This window comes from Zingiber officinale, chromosome 5A (genome assembly GCF_018446385.1).
Source record: "Zingiber officinale cultivar Zhangliang chromosome 5A, Zo_v1.1, whole genome shotgun sequence".
In the NCBI taxonomy this organism is placed as follows: Eukaryota; Viridiplantae; Streptophyta; class Magnoliopsida; order Zingiberales; family Zingiberaceae; genus Zingiber; species Zingiber officinale.
Genome location: NC_055994.1, coordinates 116,542,073 through 116,569,210, shown reverse-complemented (window position 1 = coordinate 116,569,210; position 27,138 = coordinate 116,542,073). Strand labels below are relative to the sequence as shown.

The 27,138-nt window shown below is 35.4% G+C and overlaps 2 protein-coding genes across 2 annotated transcripts; one reads left to right on the top strand and one right to left on the bottom strand.

Annotated features, from left to right (window-relative positions):
• Positions 1–645: 645 nt before the first annotated feature.
• Positions 646–2,315, bottom strand: LOC121981454 (GDSL esterase/lipase At2g27360-like). Its single transcript, XM_042533979.1, has 5 exons — positions 2,004–2,315; positions 1,712–1,927; positions 1,474–1,619; positions 1,125–1,401; positions 646–1,048 (listed from the first exon to the last, which is right to left on the bottom strand). Exons 1-5 carry the CDS (start codon positions 2,284–2,286, stop codon positions 819–821), a joined length of 1,152 nt encoding a protein of 383 aa, XP_042389913.1. The 5' UTR covers positions 2,287–2,315; the 3' UTR covers positions 646–818.
• Positions 2,316–7,689: 5,374 nt separating this feature from the next.
• On the top strand, positions 7,690–26,585 carry LOC121981452 (lysine-specific histone demethylase 1 homolog 3-like). The gene is made up of 2 exons (XM_042533977.1): positions 7,690–9,543; positions 25,811–26,585. Exons 1-2 carry the CDS (start codon positions 7,815–7,817, stop codon positions 26,542–26,544), a joined length of 2,463 nt encoding a protein of 820 aa, XP_042389911.1. The 5' UTR covers positions 7,690–7,814; the 3' UTR covers positions 26,545–26,585.
• The last annotated feature ends 553 nt before the right edge of the window (positions 26,586–27,138 follow it).

The following is a 27,138-nucleotide window of genomic DNA, read 5'->3' as shown; positions in this document are numbered from 1 at the left end:
TGCAGAGGCGGAGATTCCTAAGCGAGAGGATGCTCTCATAACCAATGACAGCCTGACAGATGTCCTTCACTACGAGACAAAACCCCTGTGTAAAGGCGAAGGTTCCTAAACAAGAAGATGCCTTCAGGACCAATAGCAGCACGACAGGTGTCGGGGATATACGACAAAGCCTAGCGTCTAACGTTTTCTGACAGGTTGGCAGGTTCTGGAAGCAAGGCGGGTGCATAAAAAGGAGGAGATTCCTCGTACGCGGGTACGCGCACTCTCGTCATTTTTTTCTTTCACAACTTTTCATTTTTCGACTCTTTCTGTTTCTTCTGGGGAAAAAGGGACCTGACTTGAGCGTCGGAGGGCCTGATCCGAGGACTTTTTCCCTGGGTTTTTGGTCTCTAACGTGAAGGGAAGATTGTCTGAGTGTGCGCAGGGTCCTGCAACAGCGTCAGCCACCCGTGGGAGCCGGATCACCTACGATTTTCCGTCAACAACCAGGCCACCGCGACCAGCCTCCGTCCGACTCAGCCTTCGGACGGGATCAACCACATTATGCATCTGACGCATATGTATCTACATGTACCTCCCTCCATATCCATTAGACCTATAATGGGGGTCATTAATATAACAAATATACATTTGAGAGAGAGAACATTTTATCTGTGTAAAGAGTGAAACTGAAGAAATTATTATTGTAGGATCTCACGTAGATACGAAATTGAAGAAATAATTATAGTTTCTTCTATACGATTACCATTTGGATATATAAAATTACCCTCTCACCTTATTCTACCTTCCCCTTCTGACCTCCACGCCTGCTCACTCGATCAAGTATCAGCAAGCATTTTTGTGGAGTTGGAAAAGTGGGCAGATGATCCATCAATAATGTTTCTGGCAATTACTCGGGAAGCAGCCTCGGTGAAGTGCATACCATCCCAACACATGTAGTTCAATGGGCGGCTGCACCATCTGGATGTTGGATCGCCGCACATAACGGAAAAGCTGAAGTTATATGGCCCCTCCCCGCCGCAACATGCCACCACAGTCGACTTAATCCCTGCTCCACACCAAATCACTGAAAATCGTCACTAAATTATCAAAAGTCTTTCACCCACGGGGGGTTGAAGGCTCACCAAATTGTTCCGGAGATCTATAAACAGACATCAAGTTGTCGTAGAAATCCGCGTAGATGATTTTGGAACGTGGATTTGCTTTCTGAATTTGTCCGAGCTCGTGCTGCAACAGGAGGTTGTGGTACTGCGACAGGAGGTTCAGTGACTTGAGGCACCCTGTTTCTGGTTCGTATGCATCCGATTGCTGCCCGAGGAACATGGTCAAGAAGAGAGGAATGCAGCCGAGTGGAAACATCCCTGCAACCATCACCGTCCGTGCTCCCGTTTGCAGTAACTCCTGGTCATCCACCGGTACGTACAAATTAATGAAGATCGCGATGAACTCAAAACAAGATCAATCGGTTTTTACATCAATCGCGGAACCAATTCTCTGCACGATGGAGGGGACGAGCCAACGGGCGCAATCCACGGATGTTCCATCCATCGACAGGAGGTTATTGTAGTCGTTCACCCCGATCTCGCCGACGAAGAAGAGCGCATCGTCAAGAGTATCACCTAATTCCACAAAATCCAAATCAGATGATCAAGAGTGGCGAGACGATGGTCCAATGGTCACACGCACACATACAGATATCGGAAGGCATTACCGATATGAGAAAACTGGAGCATTTGTCGGAACCATTTGAGCTGCGTGTCCAAGGAGTAATCTTCCCCTGAGACATTAAGACCCTTCGCCTGGTAGTAGAGAGGGCTGAGGGCGGACGCTCCTGCGACCGCGAAGTTGGCTCCGCTTGCGAAATCCGAAGCTTCGGGGTTGTGTCCTGCGTCGTACGGTGGCACCAGCGGCAGCCCCAGGGCTTGGGCTGAACCCAACCTAACATTGCTATTCAAAAGAAGTAAAGGGCGATGGATCTACGATGAGATGAAGAAGGAGCATACCCAAGAAGTCGAGCACGATCCGGCCGTCGGAGTATCGGCCAGCGGGTCGACGGAAGTATGTCTCGCCGTAGGGGAGACGGTTCGCCGGATCAGCTCCGCCAGCGAAGTAGACTGCGTTTCCTGTGTCGGTGAGCGAGTCGCCGAAGCTAAATATAGCGGAATAGCAGCTAAGGGACCGCAGTGGCTGGAGGAGGAGGAGGAGGAGGAGGAGGAAGAAGGAGTACGATGCCATCAGGCTGATGGAGGACAACAATCCCAACTCCACGCGACTTCTGTCGGCCATATCTAAAGACGAAATTATTACATATCTTCCTGTATGCAAAACCTATTGCTTATTTAAATTTTAGTCAATTAATGAAATTATTATTTCAGCTAATTAGATCAACTACATATTATCAAATGAATGTACCAATACGACATAATTTATCTGAATTTAACATCTGTACATTTGAGTTTGTTATAGATACAGTATGTTGTTAGTGAACTTAGAGATGACGTATTGGCCAAAATTAATATGAGATGATAGTTAAAGTTAAGGTGGGGTGGTAATCATAATCAGAATAGATGTATGTAAACGGATTATTTTCATCAAAACTCAACTCCTCACTTAACGCTATGACTCTCAAGATAAAGTTCATCGGCCTTGTAGCCGGTCAAACTTAAGAGATTCAGTTCTCCATTCTTTGGGTATAAGTATCTCCGTATATAGTCGGGCTACCCTAAGGACCGGTCGAACTTATTGTCTCACTTGATGCTAAGATATATAAAATAAACCCAAACGACCTTAATTGCAATCGGGAAAATGGGTCTTAGCTCCCCATCCTCAAGAAGTATTCTCTTATTACTCAGCAAAGACATTATCTCATAACATACATTTGACTAGGATGAGATCCGGTCAGATTTTCAGATCTCGGCATAATAGTTCAAGGGCAAGTCTTGTTACATATGGTTGCTCGGTCTAAAGGGATGGACGGATCTAGGGCTGAGCTCCCCCATTTCCAGCAAAAACACTCTCAGTATACAGCCGGTTGGACTCAGTGTCGTTCGGACTTAGAGGATAACTCATTTCTCACTATTACAATATAACTCAGTATATATGCCAATCAGCTTAATTATCGGTTAGACTGGAGGAACTCGGTTCCCCATTCTTATTAGTCTCCTAGTACATATAATCGGTTGGATGTGTCTGGTCAGATTACCTCTAAGGGACAATATTATCAGGCAATCATAATAATCTGTCAGAGAATAATAGCAATTCACTAGGGAATATTCTGATATCTGATACATACATGCAACAAAACTTTCTTATGAGAATGACTACTCAACTTCTATCATTATTATAGGTTACAAAAGGATGTTCATACATGTATAATGGAAGATTCCTCAAAGGAAGACTGCACGCCTTCCATTACCCGATATCTTCTAGCACCGAATATTCCTTATCGCCTCATTATTAGGGAGGTTATAAGAGACAATATAAAAAAGGGGAGTTCTCTCCATTGGCAAAGTATGTTGTATGTTAGATACTTTATTCTTTACGCTCAAATACACAACATTAGGCACTTGCATATACTATTCATCTTCTTCATTTTTCGCTTGACTACAATACTGACTTGAGCTTTGGAGGGCCTATGCCAGGAACCCCCTCCCTAGTTTTTTCCCCTAACATTCTGTTTTCTCTTTCAAGTATGCGTAGAGAGGAACTAAAAGGAGTGTTAGGCGTCATCGTTTCTCCCTAGCAGAGTCATTTTCCAGTCAACAGCAGAGCCACCTGACCAACATGCCATCTCCACTGCTTTCATACAAGATCAAATTTGGCTATACCTTCTTGCTAAATGATGGCGCCATCTCATGGAATAGCAAGAAGTAGACTTATGTAGCCTTGTCGACATTGGAAGCTATGTGACTTGCGCATCAGTTGTGCAACAATCTGTCTAGTTGAAAAAGGTTCTTAAAGCATTTGAAAATTACTGAGGAAAGTGGGAGTCCTGTTACAGTGTACTGTAATGGCCAAGCTGAGGATCCCAAATATTACAACAAAAAAAAGCATATAGAATTAAGTATAATTTTGTAAGGGATATTGTGGACAAGAAAATGATGATTCTTGAGTAGATCCCTACACGAAATATGCTTGCTGATCCTTTTACTAAGCCATTGACTAAAGAGTCATTTTATGGACATGTAAAGTTTTTGGAACTTCGAAGAATGTAACTAATTGTAAAGACATTTGATAAATGAAAAATGTCATGATCTATTCAGTGTATATATCTTTGTTACATTCGAATAAAAGTCTCGATAAGCATGTTGACATATTGGGATTGATCCACTAATATGGACAATCATCTCTATTTGTTAAGTACAAATAGAGGTAAGACCGTTGCTTATGGGACAACTTATGTAGTTGTGAATAGAGACATATCCATAAGTTAAGGTCGCCTTGATAATTAGGTCAAGATGAGATCATTTGTGTAATGATTGGAGTAAATGCACCCACCATTTACTAAATCTGCTTAAAGGTCAGATTAGAATTCATATGTTGAATTTAGGATTAGACATTAGGTATGTCTAGATTGAAATCTATACGATGTTAAATTTGAGAAAAACATGCGCTCTTTTTAGTAAAGAGAATAACATCGTAGCATGTGATTCATACCACATGTGATATGGCGACAAGAAGGGTAGTAGGAGAATGAATTCCTGCTTCTCTACTATATGAGACCCTTGAGATTATAAGTTAATCTCAATCTTACCCTAAGTGACTATTTAGCTGTCTACTTGAAGTTTTGATCAGTGTCTGCTACTTTAGCATGTATCCTATTGACTATGGATGATTCAGTCTATGGAGCATAATTAGGAAAGCGACTGATTAGAATGAATAGATTCTAGAAAAAAAGGAAGATTAAGATTGGTTTACATCTGTGACATTTATTCATTGGTACAAGTTACATTTTTAGTTCAGTACATAAAATATAATTGTGAATAATTTGTTTGATTGGAGATGTTGAACATGTTCTTGACATATAGTTAATACGAGGGAGTAGAGATATTCATAATGATATAAATAATTTAATCTGGGGTAAAGGCAAGTCATTTATGTCTCTAATTCATTCTATGGACATTTATGTCTCTGATTCGTTCTATGGAGCAGCTAAGTAAGGTGTGACAATCTTCTTAGCAGTTGAATGCTCAATGTGCTTGTTGTTGCACGAACCATTTTCCCTAATGTATGGAATGAATGTTCTTATTTGGTCTTTGTGACTAATTTTACTCTAGTCTTCGTGACTTGATCCTCATAGAGTCTACGTGACTTATTTGGTCTTTGTGACTAATTTTTCTCTGGTCTTCGTGACATGATCACCTTGTAATCTATGTGACTGACATGGTCGATGTGACCATATAACCTTATGGATTGACTTGGACGAGTGGGAGATGTTGGGCGTTACAGGAGACGAAGGGAAACAGAGTCCTTTCGTCTCTCTCGTTGTTGCAAACTGCTACAAACGCCAAGGAGACGAAGGGGTGTCCTTTCCCCTTCGTCTTCCTTAGTCTTCTTATAAAGGTGCGCCCAAGCCTTTGAGAAGAGAAAGAGAGTGCAGAGGTTTTTGAAAGGTGATCAAAGAGGAGTACAACGAAGTGTGAGGTGATCAGCGAGCAAAGGTAAACGTCCAGAGGCTGAGATTTGGCTCGTGAACTTTGAAGTGCTTCCCGGTTGCCCCGTGATCGTGCTTCCGACAGCGGCAGCCTTTTCGTCGACCGACATCTTCAGTTGCGATTTCTTCGGGAGATCACTGTGAGTGGTTACCGCTTTCATTTTGTTTTTGTTTCATGCTCTCAATACTTCTCTTGTCTTTGGATTCAATTCTCTTCTTGTAATGGAGTAGATTTCTTGTTCTAAGGATTAGGGAGTATGTGTGATGTGGATATTGATGTAAAACTCTTGGATTACGCCAATGCCTTGCTCAAATGATATTTTCATTCTTGTTCTTGTTAAATCTTATGTCCATGTGTTGATTGTGATTGTTTCTCATGATAGATTTGATGTGTGTGTGGATTATTGACTTTGTGTGGATTGATCTCTAGATTATATGACCGGGGGTCCTAGTGATAAGGATTCTCTCTTAATCGGACATCTATGGGTAGATCTAGATGAAGGAAGCAATTCTCCCACAAGGGAGACTTTGTTGCACTTACTGAGTTTTCTCTAATCCCGTGCTCATAGGTGATTTGAGTTATTTAGGAATGTATGACCAGGGGGGTTCTAGTGACAAGAATTCCCTCTTAACGAGACTTCTTAGATTACCATTTTCATTTATGAGCATAGGATGACAATAGGGATAATACTCTGAAACTCTCCTAACCGGATTTTTTAGATTACCATTCATTCATTTATGAGCATTTATGAACCGGATTAGTGTTGCAACTTTGGTTAGATTTCCTACATGTATGAGAATTGATGATAGGGAATGGGTGAATTCAAGTACATTAAATTCCATCACATTAAAACCGAAACCCCTAGAATATTTCACCAAACAAGACTTTCTCACTCTTTATCTTTAGTTCACTTTACTTTGTTTCCATGCTTTACTTTTGTGCAAAAAAACTTTTTCAAGAATTCATTAGTTTAGTTAATTTGAGGTGAGAGTCTTTGAGTATTTTTAATTTCTGTGGGATCAATATTTTTATTATTGACGATATAATTGTACATTTATGATTTCGTAACACATTCATAAAATCTTGGTCATATATCAAAATATTAGTATTAATTTGATTACTTAGTGTTTGCCTGCACCAACAACATAGACTTAAAAAAATCAAACAAAAAGGAAGACAATGGGAAAGTGGACAGGGGAGGCAGGAGATTGCTTCTTTAGGCTAAAGAAACCAACAGCTTATCGAGCTAAAAAATAGGAGTTTTGATAGCAAAATTCAAAAATAATGGGCTCTTTAGATATTTGTAAAAATTGAATTGACTTTTAATAAAATACTATTTTTATATTTATAAAATAACCAATTAATTATATATATTAAATGCCAACAATATGTACGTTTCAAGATATAAAAATTTATTATCCTGGGAATGATGTAGCCTTGTGAGATATGTAAGGATGAAATCTTAATTTTAATAAATTAATAGATAAATTTCTTTTAATGCTGGGTTGATTATTTGTTGTGAGCTTCTTAATTTATCTGGTAACATGTGAAATTTTTTTTATCTAATATGACATGTCACATTAAGATTATGATTTTATTATATCTCACATTTTATAGTACATATTCCGTGAGTACTTAGTGAAATTTTTTTAAAAACTTTTTTAGAACATAAGATCGATCATTCACCTTCACTTATATAGACGGGTGGTGCAGATGATATATATATATATATATTAATTTTTTTACCAAACCACATAGATAATTTTACCAATTATTCAAATCATCTAGCTAATTTTTAAAATGATTAAATCATGTATTCTATACTCATTTTACTCTTCCTCATTTATCCTAATTGATTGTTATAATATAGTAATCAAATAAGATAATTTTTTTAAATAGATATATTTTTTAAAAATATGAATCCATATTTAAAAAATTATTTTCTTTAATATATTATGCGTTATGTCAAATTAATATTTAAAAATATTTATATAATAAAATTAGATAAAAACTAATTTCGTATCCTTCCGAATTTAATTTTCTAAGTTACCTAGCCAAAGAATCAGAAGAATCGTTGGAGAGACAAACAATGGCAACTCTTACACAAGTTTGAAGGAGAAGAAAGAGCAGAAGCAGACGAAGCTAATCCAAGTGAAAAAAATGTCGGAGCAAAACCCTGCTGATCAGGCCTTCTCCGCCCACTTCTTCCCGAACAGCTCCAACCCTATTCCCAGCTTTAACCTCAACCCCAACTTCGACCTGCAAGTCCCCTTCCAGGTCAAGCGCAAGCGCACCGGCTTCCGTCGCCGCGCCTCTACCAATCACCCGCTCCCCTCTCCACACACGTCCCAACTCTCACTCCCACCTCCACCACCGTCCCCGTCCCCGCCCCCGCCCAACCCAGCCACTCTTCACCCTGATCCTGACATCTCCGATGAGATCATCGCCATCAACAAGGAGGGCACCCTTCACCCTGATCCCGACATCTCCGAAGAGATCATCGTCATCAACAAGGAGGCCACCTCCGAGGCCCTCATCGCTCTAAGCGCCGGCTTCCCTGCCGACTCCCTTACCGAGGAGGAGATCGAGGCCCGCGTCGTATCCTCTATCGGCGGCATAGAGCAGGTCAACTACATCCTCATCCGTAATCACACCCTTTGCAGATGGAGGGAGAACGTCTCAAATTGGCTCACAAAAGAAGCTTTTGTCTCGGTCATCCCTCCCCATTGCGTGCCTCTGCTGAATTCGGCCTACCACTTCCTCGTCTCCCATGGCTACATAAATTTTGGGGTTGCGCCTGCTATCAAGGAGAGGTTTCCAGCAGAGCCAACCAAGGCGAATGTGATCATAGTAGGCGCTGGCCTCGCTGGCCTTGCTGCTGCAAGGCAACTGATGTCCTTTGGGTTCAAAGTTGTGGTTTTGGAAGGAAGGAAGAGGTGTGGAGGTAGAGTGTATACAAAGAGGATGGAAGGCGCAAACAAGTTTGCGGCAGCTGATCTGGGTGGAAGCGTGTTGACTGGCACCCTAGGGAACCCGCTCGGAATCATAGCCAAACAATTGGGTTCGACACTTCATAAGGTCAGAGATAAGTGTCCATTGTACAGGCCAGATGGGATGCCGGTGGATCCAGACTTGGATACCAAGGTGGAGAATGCTTTCAACAAGCTTTTAGATAAGTCCAGCCAGCTGAGGCAGTCTATGGGAGAAGTTGCGATGGATGTCTCACTTGGGGCTGCATTGGAAACTTTCAGGCAGGTGTATGGGGATGCTGTCACTGAAGCGGAAATGAACCTGTTCAATTGGCATTTGGCAAATCTTGAGTATGCTAATGCTGGCCTACTTTCAAAGCTGTCGCTTGCCTTTTGGGACCAGGATGATCCATATGACATGGGCGGTGATCATTGCTTCTTACCAGGTGGTAATGGAAGGTTGGTTCACGCTTTAGCTGATAGTGTTCCTATTATTTATGAAAAGACAGTGCATACAATCCGGTATAGTGGGGATGGAGTGCAAGCTATCTCAGGGTCACAAGTGTATGAGGGTGACATGATACTGTGCACAGTTCCACTTGGTGTCCTGAAAAATGGGAGCATAAAATTTGTACCAGAGCTGCCTCAGAGAAAACTTGATGGGATTAAGAGATTGGGTTTTGGCTTGTTGAACAAGGTTGCAATGTTGTTCCCTCATGTATTTTGGAACACAGATATTGATACATTTGGCCATCTATCGAATGACCAAAGCCGGCGAGGGGAGTTCTTTTTGTTCTACAGTTATGCAACGGTTGCTGGTGGACCACTCTTGATTGCATTAGTTGCAGGTGAGGCAGCACTTAACTTTGAAACCATGCCTCCCACGGATGCTGTGACATTAGTTCTTCAGATTCTTAGAGGTAATTTAACACTTAATTACTATTAGCATTGCTTCCTGTACTAATTTTATGTGAAACTTTATCCAGAGTAGTTACTTTTTTCTAGTTTGTTTTTACTGAATGCACCTGAGTTTATTCAACAAAATTTCTTGTTTATCGAGGAGGGCTGCTGAACTTATTGTGGCTCGCTCATGCTGCCAAGTTTTAAGTTAGGGTAGCTTCTAATGTTAATCTACCTGTTGTTAGTGTTTTCTCTGAGGAATTATTATCTATTCAGTGAAATTCATTCACATTTTTTTTTCTTTTCAAAAGGGCATAGAAAAGTTAATATTTATTAGAATTTTTTCCTCAAGAATTCATCAGAAACCTTCCCAAGTTTTGTATTTCTTGCATTCTTTCTTTATATTGTATGCATTATTTTGAGTCTGAGATGTCATACCAAATGTATGAATAACATATTGAAATCTCAAGGTTGCAAAACCAAGTGTTTTGAGGTGAAGACTTGTTCTATTTGGCCCATTAAGACTTCAGCATCAGCATTTATTTTTTGAGTCATTGCATGAGCATACATGTTCCCTGTTTTTTAAGCATAAAGGAAGCATATATTCACCAAAATGTTCGCTTCATCATACATTTTCGCCATCTTGTTATGCCTATAAATATTAAGTCAAACATGTTCTATACACTTAAAATTGAAGAAATTTTACATATTTTGGGGGCATAATGATGTAGCACTAGGAACAATGTCATTAAGAGAATACTCATCTTGTATATAGAAAAGAGAATTATTATTATTATTGTCAAATAAGATTACATAGGGATCCAAATCCCTTTTATGAAATGAAATAAAGACTATTTTTCCTAAAACTTGGTTAAAATTTATCCGATTATAACCCAGTAAATGTAATAATGGATTGATAGGCTTGATGACCTTAAAACATTAAACCATAAATATATCAAAATCCTTCTTATAATTTTGTTTTATTTTTTAAATTTCAAAGTTATTGAATTTTTTAAAGAAATTTATTAGATATATTTTAGGGTTAAGGTTTGGCGTTATTGTATGAAGAAAATTGGTCTTATTACCAAATTATAAAGGGGTTAGGGCTTTTAATCAATCATTTTAGTGAAAATATTTTCTCTTAGGTGAGTTGAGTTGATTGAGTTTGCAGTGCATTTTTTCATGCTATATTTATTGGTATTTATGTCTACCTAATTCAATTTTGATTCATATCAAGTTCAAAATCTCTAATCATGTTGGTGCTTTAGACTTTGTTTGGAACAATACTATTTTGTTATCTTGTCGGTCTTTCAACGTATGGTGCCAATGAAAATTTGGAGGAAAGAGACATAAAAGAAGAAGAGGGCACAATTATATATCTAAGTTTAGGATTTGTGTCCTATTTGGAATATCCAATTTTAACATTGTATTGCCCAAATATTTCAATTTATCTTAATGCATTTTGTGTCATGTTAAAGGTATCAAATGCCAATATAACATGATACTCATTGACCTCATTGACACAACACAGAATATATTATTTGTGTTGTGTGCTGAGTAGTATTGACTTTAGGTAAATTATTGGAATAATATATTTTGAATACCGCCATGAACATTACAAGATTTCAAACCAGTGTTCTAAAAATTGGCATAGGCGACCGCCTAGGCGCTAAGTGTCAACCAGCAGCACCGAAAACATGCTAGTCGACCAACCAAGGCGCCTTGGCACCTAGGCGGAATTAGCTGGCCCTAGGCGTTGACTAATGGATCGAATCGTCTAGGTGCCGTGGAAATAGAGCTGGGTTTTTATTATTTTTTTTAGTTTGGACTTTTAAATTTAAAGCCCAATTAAAAAAAACTTAAATGTAATCCCTTTTTTTTGTTGGGCTTAAGTTTTATAAGCCCTAAACTTTGATCCAATAAGAAAATCGATTTGTTGGCTTGCTCTAGGGGCTAGCACCAAACTTCATCTTCATCGTACTGAATAATAGAGCTGGAGAAATCAGAGCGAATGAAAAAGCCCACATTTTTGAGAAATTAGAGAGTTAAAAGGATGGAGAAATCAGTTTAAAGAAAAATTTGTTGTCTGATTTTTCCGAGCGATTTGGAAGGGATTGAATTGATGGTTAGCCAAAGCCTCATCCTTTGGAAGTGTCATTTCATCATACACTCGCAATATTTATTGAAGTTGAAAGGTAATTTGTTTTAATTTTGATACAAATTGAAAGATAATTTGTTTTAATTTTGATTTCTCTTCACTCGATTTCTACGTTAGTCTGTCTTTTATGTTTTTTTTGCTTAATGAAAAGAAAATATGTTTTTACTTAAGCATCTCGTTTTGTTATTTTTTTTTGGCTGATTATATTGGAGCTTGAGATAAAAATAAATTTCAAAGTGATTTATGAATTCAATTGAAGTTGGAGCAGTGATCTTTTACTTGTTAAATATCGAAGGTTCAATACAATTGTGAGAAAAATGGTGGATAAGATAAATTAGATATTAAATCACAGCTTCCAAAGTTGCTGATTTTATTCTTAAATCTCCTTTTGGGTTATTACAATTAACTGAAGTAATTAACAATAAGTAACAATGTCAAGCAATCCATCTTCAACGACATCCGTTACTCAACCCGAATTTGAGATTCTTAGGAGAAAGTCAACACATCATATGAGAGTTCAGGATTTTAAATGATCCTAATAACCTCAACAAAGATAGATGCAAGTTGTGTGGGACACTAATGTCGAGTGGATTATAGGATCAAGGAGGACATTGGAAATATATTGGAAATGTATCTGGTTGTCAAAAAGCATCTCAAGAAGATCACAATAAGTGCAAACATGCTATTTTAGAAGGAAGAAACAAAAAGAAGAACAAAAGAATAAAAGAAGAGAGTTGTAGAGCAGAGGTGAATATTCCTCTAGATGAAGAAAAAGATAATGAAATTGAAGGGATATATGAACTTTAAAAACCTCTTCTACTTAGCCCCATTGATAGATATGCATTGATGATTTCTCCACAAAATGTAGGTTCAAGTGGGAATAAAGTGTTTCACCAGAAAAAATATAAATGATGCTCTTTTCAAAGACATAACTCAACAAGTTTAACAATATGTTGGGAGATGGATTTATGAAAATTGAATCCCATTCAATGCTATTGACAATGATAGCTTCAAGCAACTAATGGAAGTAGTGGGTCAATTTAGACCAGGATTCAAGCCTCTAACTCAATATCAACTTAGAGAGCCACTTTTGAAATTGAAGTTGAAAGAACAAAGCAATTGCTGCCGGAGAAATATGAAGAAGAATGGGCAAAGAATGAGTGTTCGATCATGACAGATGCATGGAGTGATAAAAAAGAAGAATCATCCTAAATTTGTATGTTAATTGCAAGGAGGGTACTACATTTTTAGAGTCTAGAGTTTAGGCAACTCAACTTATTTTTGAGTATGTTGACAAGTGTGTTGAACAAGTAGGAGATCAAGATATTATCCATGGGGTTTCTATATGAGGAGCTTCTTCAAGATAAAGAAATCAAGGTGGCTCTGAACAACGTAGAATCAAATTATCAGTATATTATAGTGATTATTGAGTCAAAAATGAAGGATAGACTTGATACATTATTGCATACCACTGTCTTTTTGTTGAATCCCTATTTTTACTATAAAGATAGTTCTATTGCTCTTTATAAGGAGGTCACGATGCGGATTTTTGAATATATGGAAATTTTGCATGCCGATGAGTTTGATCTACAAGATATAATTATTAACAAGGAATATACAAAATATAAAGACAAGACTAAGATATTTGGGAAAGCATTGGCAGTAAAAATGTGAAAAAAATAATAATACATTTGATCCATGTGCATGTTGGAGTACTTACGGTGCTTACACACCCAACTTGCTAAGAGTGACTTTGAGGATACTTTCATTAACTACAAATTTATCTAGGTGTGAAAGAAATACGAGTGCATTTGAAGGAGTAAACTTAAACTTTAAGTCTTTAATTAAAGTAAAGTACTAATTTTTAAAGTTTATATTCATGTTACTAACTGCAATATTTACAAAAAAAAAAGAAATAAGTTAGATGTTAACAGGTTGAACAAGATAGTATTTGTCCAATTTAATAGTAGATTGTTGAACAAACAAAAAAGAGAGAAAGAAAGGAATGTCAATGTCCTTACAAAAGATGCTTCAAATGCACAAGGTTGGATTGTGGATGATGGGAAAGATGATTAAGTTGAACCAGGTTCTGTGATCACTTGACAAATGGTTGATGAAGCAACTGGAGTAGATGAAAATCTACAACCCGAAGAAGCTCTAGAGTGAGAGAGATTGAATTTGTGTCCAATGAATAACAAGTTGTTGAAAATTATGAAGAAGAAGTAGAATAAATTTGTGATATTTTATTAGTTGTGTAATTTTGAACTCATTTAAATTTGATGTTATTGTATTGGAGTTATAGAATATGATCTATTATGCAATTTATGTTGATATCATGGAATCCGCCTAGTGGTGCTTAGTCCCTGCCTAGGCACTGGTCTAGCGCCCGACTAGCGCCTAGCGCATAGCGAATTTTAAAACCTTGTTTCAAAATGGTGGTTCATACAAGTTTTGTGTCATATTTCTTTTGGTGAGTAACGAACTCTAATCCATTTGAGAGTTTTGCTTAAAATTTTAGTTTCTTTGACATGTCTTGATTTTTCCATTGGCTGATTTTCTCCCCACAAACTGCCTCTTTCTAGATTGTTGCTAGCACCAACATTGCCACCGTAAAGGCAATGGTGTTATTGCAACCACATCAACAGTGTCTATGTCAAACGAGGCTTCCTCATTTGCTACAATCCTTGCATCACATTGCGTTCATCCTATCCACTCGTAGCTTGGGCAGAAATCCCCTTCTCTATCAAGGACATTGGAATCCCTTCCTCAGCCAAAGTTGCTTTAACTCACCACTTTGGAACACTAGGTTCAGCTTCTCCTATGGCTGGGACAAACTGTTGGAAATCAGATTTCTACTCTTGTATGGTTGCACTCGTCTGAAGCCTATGCACTCACCGTGAACCCTCCTCACACAGTCGACTTTGTATTGCCATGCTGGCTACCTCTTTCTGGTATTAATTACTACATAACAGTTGTGACATAGATGAAGACTCCACCCTACACCTCTTTGATTAATTGATTTCCACCGTTGGAAGTCTTTGCTTTTCCTAATTCGCGTGAGAGTCACCTCGCTTCTTGGAGTTTCCTAATCCAGACTTGGTGTAAGTTGGACACCTGGTATAACGGTGTAAGTTGGACACCTGGTATAAAAAAAACAGAAGAAGGAAGAAGACTGCACTTGATAAACTAAGGCTTAGTATCAAAACCAAGGGATCTGTGGCTAAGATCCAATTTGATTATGTTCAGCAAAATAATAGAGTTTCTGTAGCTACAATAATTAAAAAAAAGATAGGCCTAATAATTTGAGATTAGCAAAACCAAGGGATTTGCTCCAAAATTAACTACCTAGCGATTTGATGCAATACAACAATGGACACAAATTACAAGGGAGAAAAAAATGACATAAAAATCACACTAGTTTTTCAAGACTTGAACCTAGTGACAACTTGAACATCAAATTAGGTTTACATAATCTTGATGAAATTATTACCTCTATTTTTATGAATTACTTATTTAGTTGATAGTTTATTTTTTATTTTTGCATTTAATTAATACTTCTCATAAAATTTTACATATTGCCATAAGTCCTTTAAAAATACAAAAAAGCCTCTAATATTATATTTTTCCTACTTTAATCATCACTTATCATTAAAACAATCATATAAGTTATTTAGTTTAGTTATCATCTATCATTCTAGAAGGTATAAATTATTATATGTTTCTTTTATTGTAACATAGTGTACTATGTGTTTATCTTATAAGCATTATTATTTGTAGATCAACATGTTAAGAGACACCACCACCACTGTATTAGAGAATTGAGAGATATGATGCTAGTTATAAAGATCTAAAATCAAGAAGATGAGCTTTGATTCATAACAACGCTGCAACAAGCCATTTAAATAATTTTGAGGAACATACCCTTCATATACATATAGCTTCATCGATTAAGTGACATTATTCTATTTCTAAAGAAAAATTAAGCTATTTTCTTAAAATTATAATCAATATAGGTCTAAATATATTATGGAAGAACCAACTACAAATAACTAAAATTATTCATTATTGAATATAAAATTTGATTGTTAGGACCAACTGTATTATTCACAATCAACTTAAAAGTGCTCCACAATCCATAATCTAGTTTATCAAGTCATTTAGTCAATTTTGACTCAAATAGAAATATTTTGTTCCTAAAATTCTACAATTTAATCAATTAGAATCATCCTACTCAATTGGCACTAGCCGCCTATACAGGTTGGGCAGCCCTCTAACTTTACACTATAAATTGTCCTAAGCTTTGGGATTTGAACAATTGATTCTGACTTAGAAGCTATTGTAAGTTGAACCAATATTTAATTGTCACTGGTTGAATCTTCAATCCTTACAAAAGAAATTGTAAGTAGTTGGGGATACTTCAAAACGAAAGTCTACTAAGGGACCTCACTCTAAGGGACTCTACAACATCATGTAGTTATAACGTTTGAAAAAAAAATGAGCTCTAGTTAATTTTAATTTGAGTCTATCATACATTAACACACAATGTACCTAAATTACAAAGTCACAATCTAATATAAGGTTTAATGATCTTTAGATTGATGATAAGTCTTTATGCTCGATATACTCATAAATCGTTTGATAGATTTACACATCTTCCTTACATAAGCCATAGAACACCTTACATCTATGAAAAATACCTAAATTCACCTCACTTACAAACTTATGGTCAAACTCATAAATCACAATTTGTAAGTTAAATGTTTTGATAAAAAAAATCAAAATATTGTTATTATCTCTAATAATAAGGGAGGAGACAATAATCTTTTTTTTTGTTTTTAATGTTTTCCTACCGCATTAGGCTATAATCAAGCTAGCTATAATTATGATAAGTAGGGGAATAAGAGGATATAAGAGGTCAAATCTACCCCCCATGATATCTCCCCCTAAATCCAAGCTACTAGTTCTCTGGTTTACTTGATTTAGATACCTTTCTCTTAAGTCCTCTTGATCCTAAGTATTTACAAATGAAGCCACACTATTGAGTTGAACTACCTATTAAAGTGGAGCTTTGTCTTTATGACAAAATATAAATAGATACTTCCCATGTGTATAGAGGTATTCCGAGTATACATCACCAATCGAATTACTTGCTCGTCAACATGACACAAAGATATAAAAATCATAATGCCAGCTACCCGCTTGTTAATTTGTATCAATAATAACATAATATGATAAGCAAACTATGCCAACATGTTAACAACATATCAAACAATACTATTAGTTCCTCGAGGAAATGAGGGGGAGATCGTTAGTACCTCAAGTGATGGATAACAGTTTTGATGTTTGGTCAGATAAGTATAAGTTAGGCCTTGTTTTGGTTTTTGATATATGTGTCATAAGTGTGTAGAGACTTAGGTGAACACACAGAAATACCCAATGAATAAGGGTCTAGTGCGTAGGTGAAGGGTGGTTTGGGACACTTGAGGGATCGAAAGGACAAGGATTATTGGTGACAACTAGACTTGGAGCAAAAGATGCAAGCATGAGAGAATGATGGCATGAGAAGGGAGTTGATGGGCTTAATGTATCCAAGGGATGAGGGTTTGAAGGAAGAGTACTTTGGTGGAGCGAGAAGGATGCAGAGGGAGTGAGCCTGAAGGCTCAATGCATCCGAGGGATGAGAAGTTTGGAGGAAGAATGCTTAAGGTAAGTTATGGTGAGCCGAGTTGAGTGACTTATATCCAAGATGAAAATAGACTCAAAACTCAATGGTAGTCAACTTGAGTCAGAGTTTCGGGCAACTAAAATGGATTTGGTTGACCTATGCATGCGATAGATGTCTATCTTTGAACATGTTTGAAGTTGAACTATTCGAGAGTTCCGAGCAATCGAAACGGAATACGAGTGACTGAAATACACGGGGAGCATAGATCCGAACGAGATGGTCAAGGATTCAGTTTGATTGGGAATTCAGGCCATTGGAAGTTGCCATGTCAGCGACAACGGATAGAAGAAGACTTGTTCGTGGATGAAGCTGACAGCTGACTCAGCAAACACGAGGCTTCTAGGCGACTGGAACATCGACACGTTAACAAGTTGATTAGATCAAGGCAGAGCCTATAAATAAAGACTAGGATCTTGAAAGCAAATACACCACACTCGAATATATTTGTTTTTCTCTCCTTTAAAACCTCGATTGTCTTATTCTTTACATTGTATACTTGCTAAGTGTATTAAGAAGTTTCTCCATCTCTAATTTTTTACTTAAGAGAAGAAAGATAGTGGATTGTGTGCATAGGCCTTAAATGTAACAACTTGGGATTGTGAAAGTAAATTTCCAAGTCTTTTGGTATGATTGTTTACATGTGTTCATTTTATTTATACTAATGTGTGTCCTTGCTAAGATCATAGCGAGGGAAAATTAGACAATTTATTTCCAAGTTCGCTATTCACCCTCTAGAGAGATCCCAACTTCTGCATTGCATTAACAAATACAATATTGTTATCATGATACAAAAACCTAAATAAGGAATGCGAATGCAAAGATATAAAAAATGATCATGTATTATAATATTATATCACTCATTCATAAAATGATCCAAGTAGTATTCACATATCAAAACTAATAATGAATACTTGTAATCTTTTAACCTTAATCATGAAATATAACATCCATAGATTAGAAGATAGAAAAAGTAAACCACATCCATGATTAACATCCATTAGCAATACCATTGATTTGAATCACAAATATAATAAATGTCCAAATAACACAAATATGCAAAAAAGAAAGTGCATCAAGAGTCAATAAGAGATACATTATTTCATATGCACCAATAGTAATCTAAATATATAAAAGAGTCTAAGAGAGTGTCCTACAACTACCTTTCCTAAACACCCCTAAAAATATAGAATACTATTGACTAAGGTGCTATCTACCTAGGATCTAACTTTGGAGTATATCTATCATACTCTATTGCTAAGCTCCTAGAAGGCTGCAAATATGAATGTTGTGGTTCTAGTAGTGGTCAACAAACGCCTTGCTATGTGATAGAATCCAGGTGATGGCCAAAAAACATTGCTACTAGTTGCGCTAGTTTGTTTTATCATTCTTGTGGAGGTGGTGGTAGTGAAACCTACTCTAGATTCTTTTCTTTTGGTTTGTTATAGAACATCCTCTATTAAAGCATTTGGTTATCTAGTTTACGCCCGGGCTTCCGTCAAATTATGCTCTTATGTACCTCCATCCATACTAAGGAAATTTGACGGGGTCCAATTTAATCATATTATTTAGATAATTTCTCAATGGAGATCTTGGTGGCATTTGAAGCCTAGGGTGACGTTCACATAGGACAAATGGATAGAGCTTGACGATGATTTTCTATAGTGTAAGATGAAGCTAAGACATGCAATGACTTATGATGAAGTGCATATATTATGGAGAGATAAGGTGTCATGATCTCAGTTAGACCTTTTGAGACTGTAGGTAGAATGCAACCTACAATAACTTTATACTAAAGAGTGTTTGGAGCGAATATGTTAGTTGAAAATATGGTAAGATGAGGACAATCTTCATTAAAGAAAAATTTATATATTACATCAAGAATTACAGTGTCAAATACACCCGAGCCTTGTGAAAAGTAGAACACACATGCATTCTCCAACCAACTATACCTAAAAAATTCTTAAGACTGGTGGGTGAAAAGGTCATGTGTTCGAACCTGGAAACAACCTCTTGCAAAAAGTAGGGTAAAATTGCGTACAATGGATCCTTCCCGGGACCCCGTGTGATAGGAGTTTCGTGTACCGGGCTGTCCTTTTTTTAAGGGGAGCCTTGGCACGACAATAAAGATGGTGGATGAAAACTCTATCTCAACTTGCTATTCAGGTGGTGTAGATGTTCTCGACATTTGTAGGTTGTATGTAGTTATAGGACTTTACATTGATCAATGGTGATGTCTTAGGTGTTGTGCACCGACCTATCTAATTGATAATATTGTATGTTTAAGGTGTAAGAAGTGAAAATTTGGTGATCGAGGTAATGCATGTTAACCAATTTGAACACACTCCTTAAATTTTTCCTTAATTTCTTTGTCAAAAAAAAAATAAAAAATAGAGTGAGAGGGTTTGACTTGTGGATCTCCTTTGTGACATTACCCCCTCTTAAGTTTAATATGCATGATGTTAAATTTTTTGAAATTTTAAAGATAAATCATGATTTGCTATAAAATATATAAATGCATAATAATTATATAATATAAAATGGAACCAACAAAGAAAACAACACTAATCAAGTGAAACAATGAAAAAAAAAAGAGGTTTAATGCTGAAACTTTTACTTTTGCCTATATAGAGTTTTAGTTAATCTACAAATGTTCATGTATCAAAACTATCAAGGTTTATATTTATACCTTACTTCGATGCATTGGTTAAACTTCTGATCATAAAAAACATCAATACAAGAAACATACATTGGGTTCAAATAAGTGTTGTGCCAAGTATATGTCATAAACAATCAATAAAGTAATATTTATATACAATATGTGTGTGCATCTACTATGCATATATTAAGCTCTCTTATAAGTATACTAAATTCTTCTAAGGAAGGAGTTTTATAAATGTCTCTATAAAGTTTGACTATTATTTGATATGATCTAGTATAATGTCACTTATTTCCATACGATCTCTAATAAAATACATGTGTATAGTCGTGGAATTGTGCATATAATTCTTTATTAAGTATTAAAAAGTGATGTTATTACATAAACATTTATACAATCTAAGCTAAAATCTTCTAATGTGCGCATCATTCACAACAATTTTATTACATATCCTCTCGTAGCTATAATGCTATATATTCAGTCTTGGTGGAGGACAATGTGACACAATTTTTCTTTCAATTATTTTAACTCACAAGGGGGAGGTAAAAAATTGACACTCTCCACCTATGCTCTTTCAATTCACTTTGTATTAACATACTAAGTCAAATGAGTTAATCATTGAATACCAAAAATTTATATTTAGAGTAACCTCGAGATAGATGCTTTTAATAGCTATTAAGTGTCACTCTTAGGCATGATTGAGAACTACCACATAATACTGTGATAACTAAAATATCAGGTCTATTAGCCACTAAATACAATATGCTACCAATCAATCCTCTATACAATTTAATATCTTCACACTTTCTTGGTCACTATCTGATTTTATATTTATGGCAATCAGTGTCAATAACTCTTTATCACTTTCCATTCAATGAATTCCTTTGTATACTTTCTTGGATGCTTATGTATGCCTTATCTTTTTTACTTCGCTTACAATCCCAAGAAGATGTTAAACACACTTATTGAACATATCTCAGAGTGATAAGAAAAATTTATTAATGAAGCCAAACATTATATCACCAACATAAACTTATGTTATGAAAAAATCTTTCTTATTATTATTAGGCTTAACAAACAATATTAGGATCCGTTTGACCTCTTTAAGAACCTTTTAAAGTGAGAAAATTAGAAAGCCTTTTATACCAAGGCTATAGGATCTTGTTTCAGTCATGATTTAGAAATTTTATATTTTAAAAATCCGATGGTGGTTTAACAAAAGCGAGATTATTTATAAAGTCATTTAGAAATGTTGATTTAACATGATATAATTTAAATTTTTTAAATCCAACAAAAGCTAAAAGTATACAAATTGACGCAAGATGCATTGTAGGTACATCTCTTGATATAGTCCAAAGCTTTAACTTAGTTAATTTTAGACCATTAGCCTAGCCTTCTCTAACCATAGATGCCATTTCATCTTCTTATAGAACCATGTCATATTAATTTCCAAATCTTACTTCTCACAAACTAAGCGAACTCCTCTTGTATTGCTAGCATACAATCCAAATCATTTAATATTTCATCATTGCTCTTGGGCTTAATTTAGGTTATAATGCAATATGACTATCTACTTGTAGAATGATTGAATTCTCACCTCTTGGAGATGCCTCACAACACTTTTACATGCTCAAGAGTTTGCTTTGTATCTTATTGAATGCCCTTGAAAGTGTTTGGGTTGATCATTGTTATCATTCTCATTGGGTTTATCCTCCTCTTTGGGTTTTTCTTGGTTTCCCCTTTAAATGGTGCTGCTTGTGTTTGCCTTTTGATTATTAGTATTTAGAATGCATACCTAATAACAAAATGACCATATCTTTCCATACTAAAACTTACATAACTTACATAAGGTTTCAATAAAACTAAATGCAAATAAATTCTATCTTGTACGTGGAATGCGATAAATACTTTGACCCTAAACTAATTAGGTAATGGAAACTTGTTGGGCATGGATCGAGCTGCTTCTTAAAGTGTATTTGATATAATAATGTTGACTAATACTAATTGAATTTACTTTTATGCTTTAAAAGACATCATGACTTGTAAAATTGGAAATAAATTGAGTATTTTCATATCCAATTACATTTAGCTCTCTATTATTGCAAAATATTGTTATGATATTTGTATTTGAGGTGGAGAACTTGTTTGTTGGTCATTTGCTTTGAGCGTCAAATATCTGTCTAATCACCCTTAAGCTTCCTTGGCATATAAATCAATTATGAAAATTTAAAATTTTAGTACCTAAAAAGCATTGGGTTTGAAGGCGCTAATAAAATATCTTGGGGAAAGTCTTTACAATTCTAGAACTACAAACACCCTATTACCTTTTTAGACATGAATTGTCCATTCGATTTTTAGACGCGAATGGTTCATTGGATGAATTTCTATCATTGCATGAATTTCTATTAATCAAGAATACCGTCAATTTCTTGTTTTGCTTTGGTTTTAATCCTAAGCTTGCTTTACTATATATGCAACCATATGTAGATATTTATTTGAAGCCCCTGAAAATTTCTTCAGCATATTCTTTTAACTCCATCACTTGCTCCTTAAGAGACCATTCTCTTCTATGACATTCTAAAATCATATTCTTTGTTTTCACAAGTTACTTGAATTTGAACTTCCTTAGCTTTGACCTAAGGGCTTCTAGTTGCTTTTGTTATATTCTAGCTTTAGTCATTCCTTTAGATAATATCTAATGATTTTATAAAATTTGCAATAATATTTAGCATTATATAAATAAAGGAGAGTTTATCTCAATATAATTATTTTGAAGCATCTTCTTCTATATCACTAGAGCTCTCAAATTTTGTTTTTTTATATATATAATATTGAAGAATTTATTAAGTATACTTCTGTTCTCTTAAATTTCAACTGCTATTAAAATTACATATATTTTTAATCAATCAAATATTGAGCATTATGTGTATGTATTATTTATATGCATACTAAACTCGTACTGCAATTTTCAAATTGTTGATAAGATACCATTATTTCTTCTTACATTCATGTTTTATTATGTAAACAAAACCAAAAAGTTCTCTCTGTTTCATATTGCATGTTACCATGCGTATGGAATGTCAAAATATTGTCCGACTCTATAATTTCGATCTTAGTGATTTTGAGCTAGTGTCAGTATCTAGACTGAGGTTTTCTAAAGTGATTGGAATTTGAATTGAAGTTGAAATGGACATCTTGTTAACCAACAAATCCAGCTATTATATCAAGATCAATAGGATGAGTGAACCTAGAACCAGTAGGAAAAATTTAATAAGAGAAAAGGATAAAATAATTTATGTCATTGTGAGATTACCAAAGATGTTATGAATAATCTTATTATATATCATCATATACCAAATTAATAATGTCACCTACTTATTAATTTAAGCAATTAGGCACTCAAGTGTAATCCCTATTGCAAGGGGTTGATTTGCATGTGATCGTACAAAAAAAACCAAATTAATGATAATATGTAATATAAATAATACAATTGATAAATATAGTATCATATTATTAAGACAATTGATAAAATTATATTAAAAACAGAATATATAGTATCATATTATTATTATTTGCTAGAACCATATCATAACTTTTTAAATGTATAAGTGTAGAATTAAACATAATGAAAACAAATATTAATATGAGTAAAATCATATTCAATACTAGATATTTTTATTATACTGTATTCTTGTTTATGTCTTAGTTGAGTCTATAACAACATAGGGATCAGATTTTATTTAAAGCAAGAGGGGAGAGGTTATAATGGTCTTTGTTTATGTAATAACCTCCCTCAAAGCCCTTCAAGGATAATAAGAGAAATGGGTGAGGCCTTAGGTCTCACAAATGGGCAATTACGAGCTGTAACAAGGTTGAATAAATGATCCTTAAACTCTATTTTTGGCGGATCAAGTGAACAAAAAAGAGTCTTTCCCTATTGTCATTGTGAGTTATTAGGATTGAAGCTGTAATCAGTGAGTAGCCAGATAAATCAGTTAGGTTAATTCGAAATCATTGTGATGAGACTAAATTTCATTCAATTTCTTCTAACTTTACTTTTAGTTTAACTTATTTTCTGTTACAGTTATGTATTTTCTTGATGAGGTTGTCCCTGGTGCCGATAGTTAACTCCAACAAAGGATATGTTTATTTTGATATTTCACTAAAAGGAGCTTTATTTGATCATTTAAGTATTTTTCAAAAATAGTGGCCTTAGGGCATTTGCCAATTAAAAAACACTTACCTTTTAGGATTTAAAGGTAAAAAGTTTGTAGAAGTTATAATCTATAAGTATCTTTTCTAAACCTTAAATTTTTGGATTTTAAATTAGAAGAATATAAATTTGAATATTATTTTAATTATCCTTTATCAATACAAGTAACATAACTTTTATAAAAATTGTAGACTGCACATGCATCCAACTACTGTATATGTTTTACTTAGTTGTTTTATTGCATACCACCTTCATACACTTTAAAACCTTATATTTACAATAACTATATTATCAGACTTCAATTACTTTTAACTATAACACTTATTAATAAGTATTTTATACTGTTAGTTAAATATCAAGTACAATAGTAGTGTGACAGTATTAACTACATAGTTAATAAATAACAACCCAATATAACTAATAGTATTGGTCTATAATATACTTTTTCTTTATTAATGGGATATATGAAATGATTTATTTTATTTTGCTTTTTTTTTTTTTTATGTTTCTTTCCTGATTCAGATCTCATTGATTGGATATGAGCATACTTTTAAGTTTTTTAATTGTCAAACTTCTTGGCTAGTTCATAGTGCATCAGGATTGGTTTTTTGTTTTATCATTAGCATCTTAAGCCTCTGTTCATTTTTAAAGCAATGTAAAAAATGATCGGTACATTTTCTGGTAACACAGTTTCCTAAGATATACAAAGGAAAATGCTTAAATCTCTGCTACATTGTTAGTTGAAACTAATCTTCATTATAACTCAGTCTAACATATTTCACTCTGGATACACCAAATAGCTTGTTTGCATGTACTATTTGTGGATAGGAAAGAAGCTCCATGAGAGTATACGAAGGTGGAACTTGATCCATTTCAACACCAACCATAAAGGTTCTTACCAAGCTAGCAGGGATTTGTCTAGATGCAATTCTCGTTCAGACATTCTGATTCTTAGATATGTTGCATGGGAATAAGTTGATGTTTCTTTTGCAACAGAAGTCCAAATTTTGAAGTGACTAAATTTGTTTAGACATTTTGTGTGAGATCCTACATGTCAGGTACTTGTGGGAAAACATTGTGCCTGCTTGTCAGTGGAATAAATTAAAACATCTAATTGTGTTGACAAGGTCTTGGATCTGAAGCTTCTTGTCTCAATGGTGCTCTGCTTTCAGAATAGACCTAAAGAAGCATTAAAAGCTTCTTTGTTTACTATAGTGCTGCTTCATTTGGATTTCTGATATGCTTTGAAACAAATTTTTGCAGTTTAGTATTCTGTCAAGTTTACATGCGCATCAGCTACCAACATATGATGACTAGTTAATTTGAGGAATGGTTCATGCTATATGCTTGTAAATTTTTGAAGTTTTGTATGACTACTTTTTATAGAGTATAAGTTGTGTCCGTTTCATTCCTAAATGGTTTAAATGTTACTCATCATTTAACTGTTTTTCTATCTTACATTCTCATGGATTAATAGTTTTAAGGTACCTCCTCCATACTAATAATTTAGCTTCTTGCTGACTTTGCATGTACAGGCATCTTTGAGCCACAAGGAATTGAAGTTCCAGATCCTCTCCAGAGTGTTTGTACTAGGTGGGGCACCGACTCCTTCAGTTTAGGATCCTATTCACATGTTGGTGTTGGAGCATCTGGGGATGACTATGATATCATGGCCGAAAGTGTTGGAGATGGCCGGCTTTTCTTTGCTGGTGAGGCAACAACAAGGCGCTACCCTGCTACTATGCATGGTGCTTTTATTAGTGGCATGAGAGAGGCTGCTAACATGGCACACCATGCTAATGCTAGAGCTTTACAAAAAAAAGTGGAAAGAAGTGCTTCTAAGAATACTCAAGCTTGTGCTTCTCTTTTAGCAGATTTATTTCGTGACCCTGACTTGGAATTTGGAAGTTTTGCTGTTATTTTTGGTCATAAATCATCTGAACAGAAGTCTCCTGCAATTCTTCGGGTATCATTGGGTGGTCCACGGAAAAGGAATACAAGTGAGGTCTCGAGGGCAGATCAACCACATTCCAACAAGTTACTTTTTCAGCAGCTTCAAACACACTATAATCAGCAACAACAGCTCCATGTCTACGCGCTTTTATCTCGACAACAATCTTTGGAACTCAGAGAGGTTAGAGGAGGAGATGATATGAGGTTGTATTACCTGTGTGAAAAGCTTGGTGTAAAGTTGGTTGGTAGAAGAGGATTAGGACCTGCTGCTGATACTGTAATTGCCTCCATTAAAGCTGAGAGGGGCAGTCGATGAGAAAACTTCATTTTTATTCCAAGTTAATGATCCAAGAGCAATGACACAGCGTAGTGTTTGATTTTTAGTAACAAATGACAAATATCATCTGGTGGAGTAAACTAGCCTAGATCTTGATCTTGCGAGTCCTTGAATAGGAAGCTACCTACTTTCGTGGGGCCGGGCCGGGTACCTTCAGGATTAGTCTGTACGAAAAGTTGAATACTTGGTGTCAATTTAAAAAAAATCTAATTTACATAATAATTCATCTAATTTGGCTATAGACAAATCCCTATACACTTTGTATGCATCAACAACATTGATGCTCACAATGAGTTTCGAGAAATAGATTTCAAGACATGCCTTATAATACCGTGATTTTCAATTGTTTTCCCAATTTAGTGGAATATGTTTAGAATGTCTTTGATTCTTGTATGTTGTTGATTTATAGTCTTTACTCTACATTTAACATTTAAATAATTTATTTAATAAAAGATCTCTTTTTGTTACCTTTGAATTGTCGGTTCTTTCGTTGAGTTCGATCAATTTGTCCCAAAGATTCTTAGCACTATCAAACGTTTCAATTCAATTTAACTCTTCGTTTGTTAATCCACA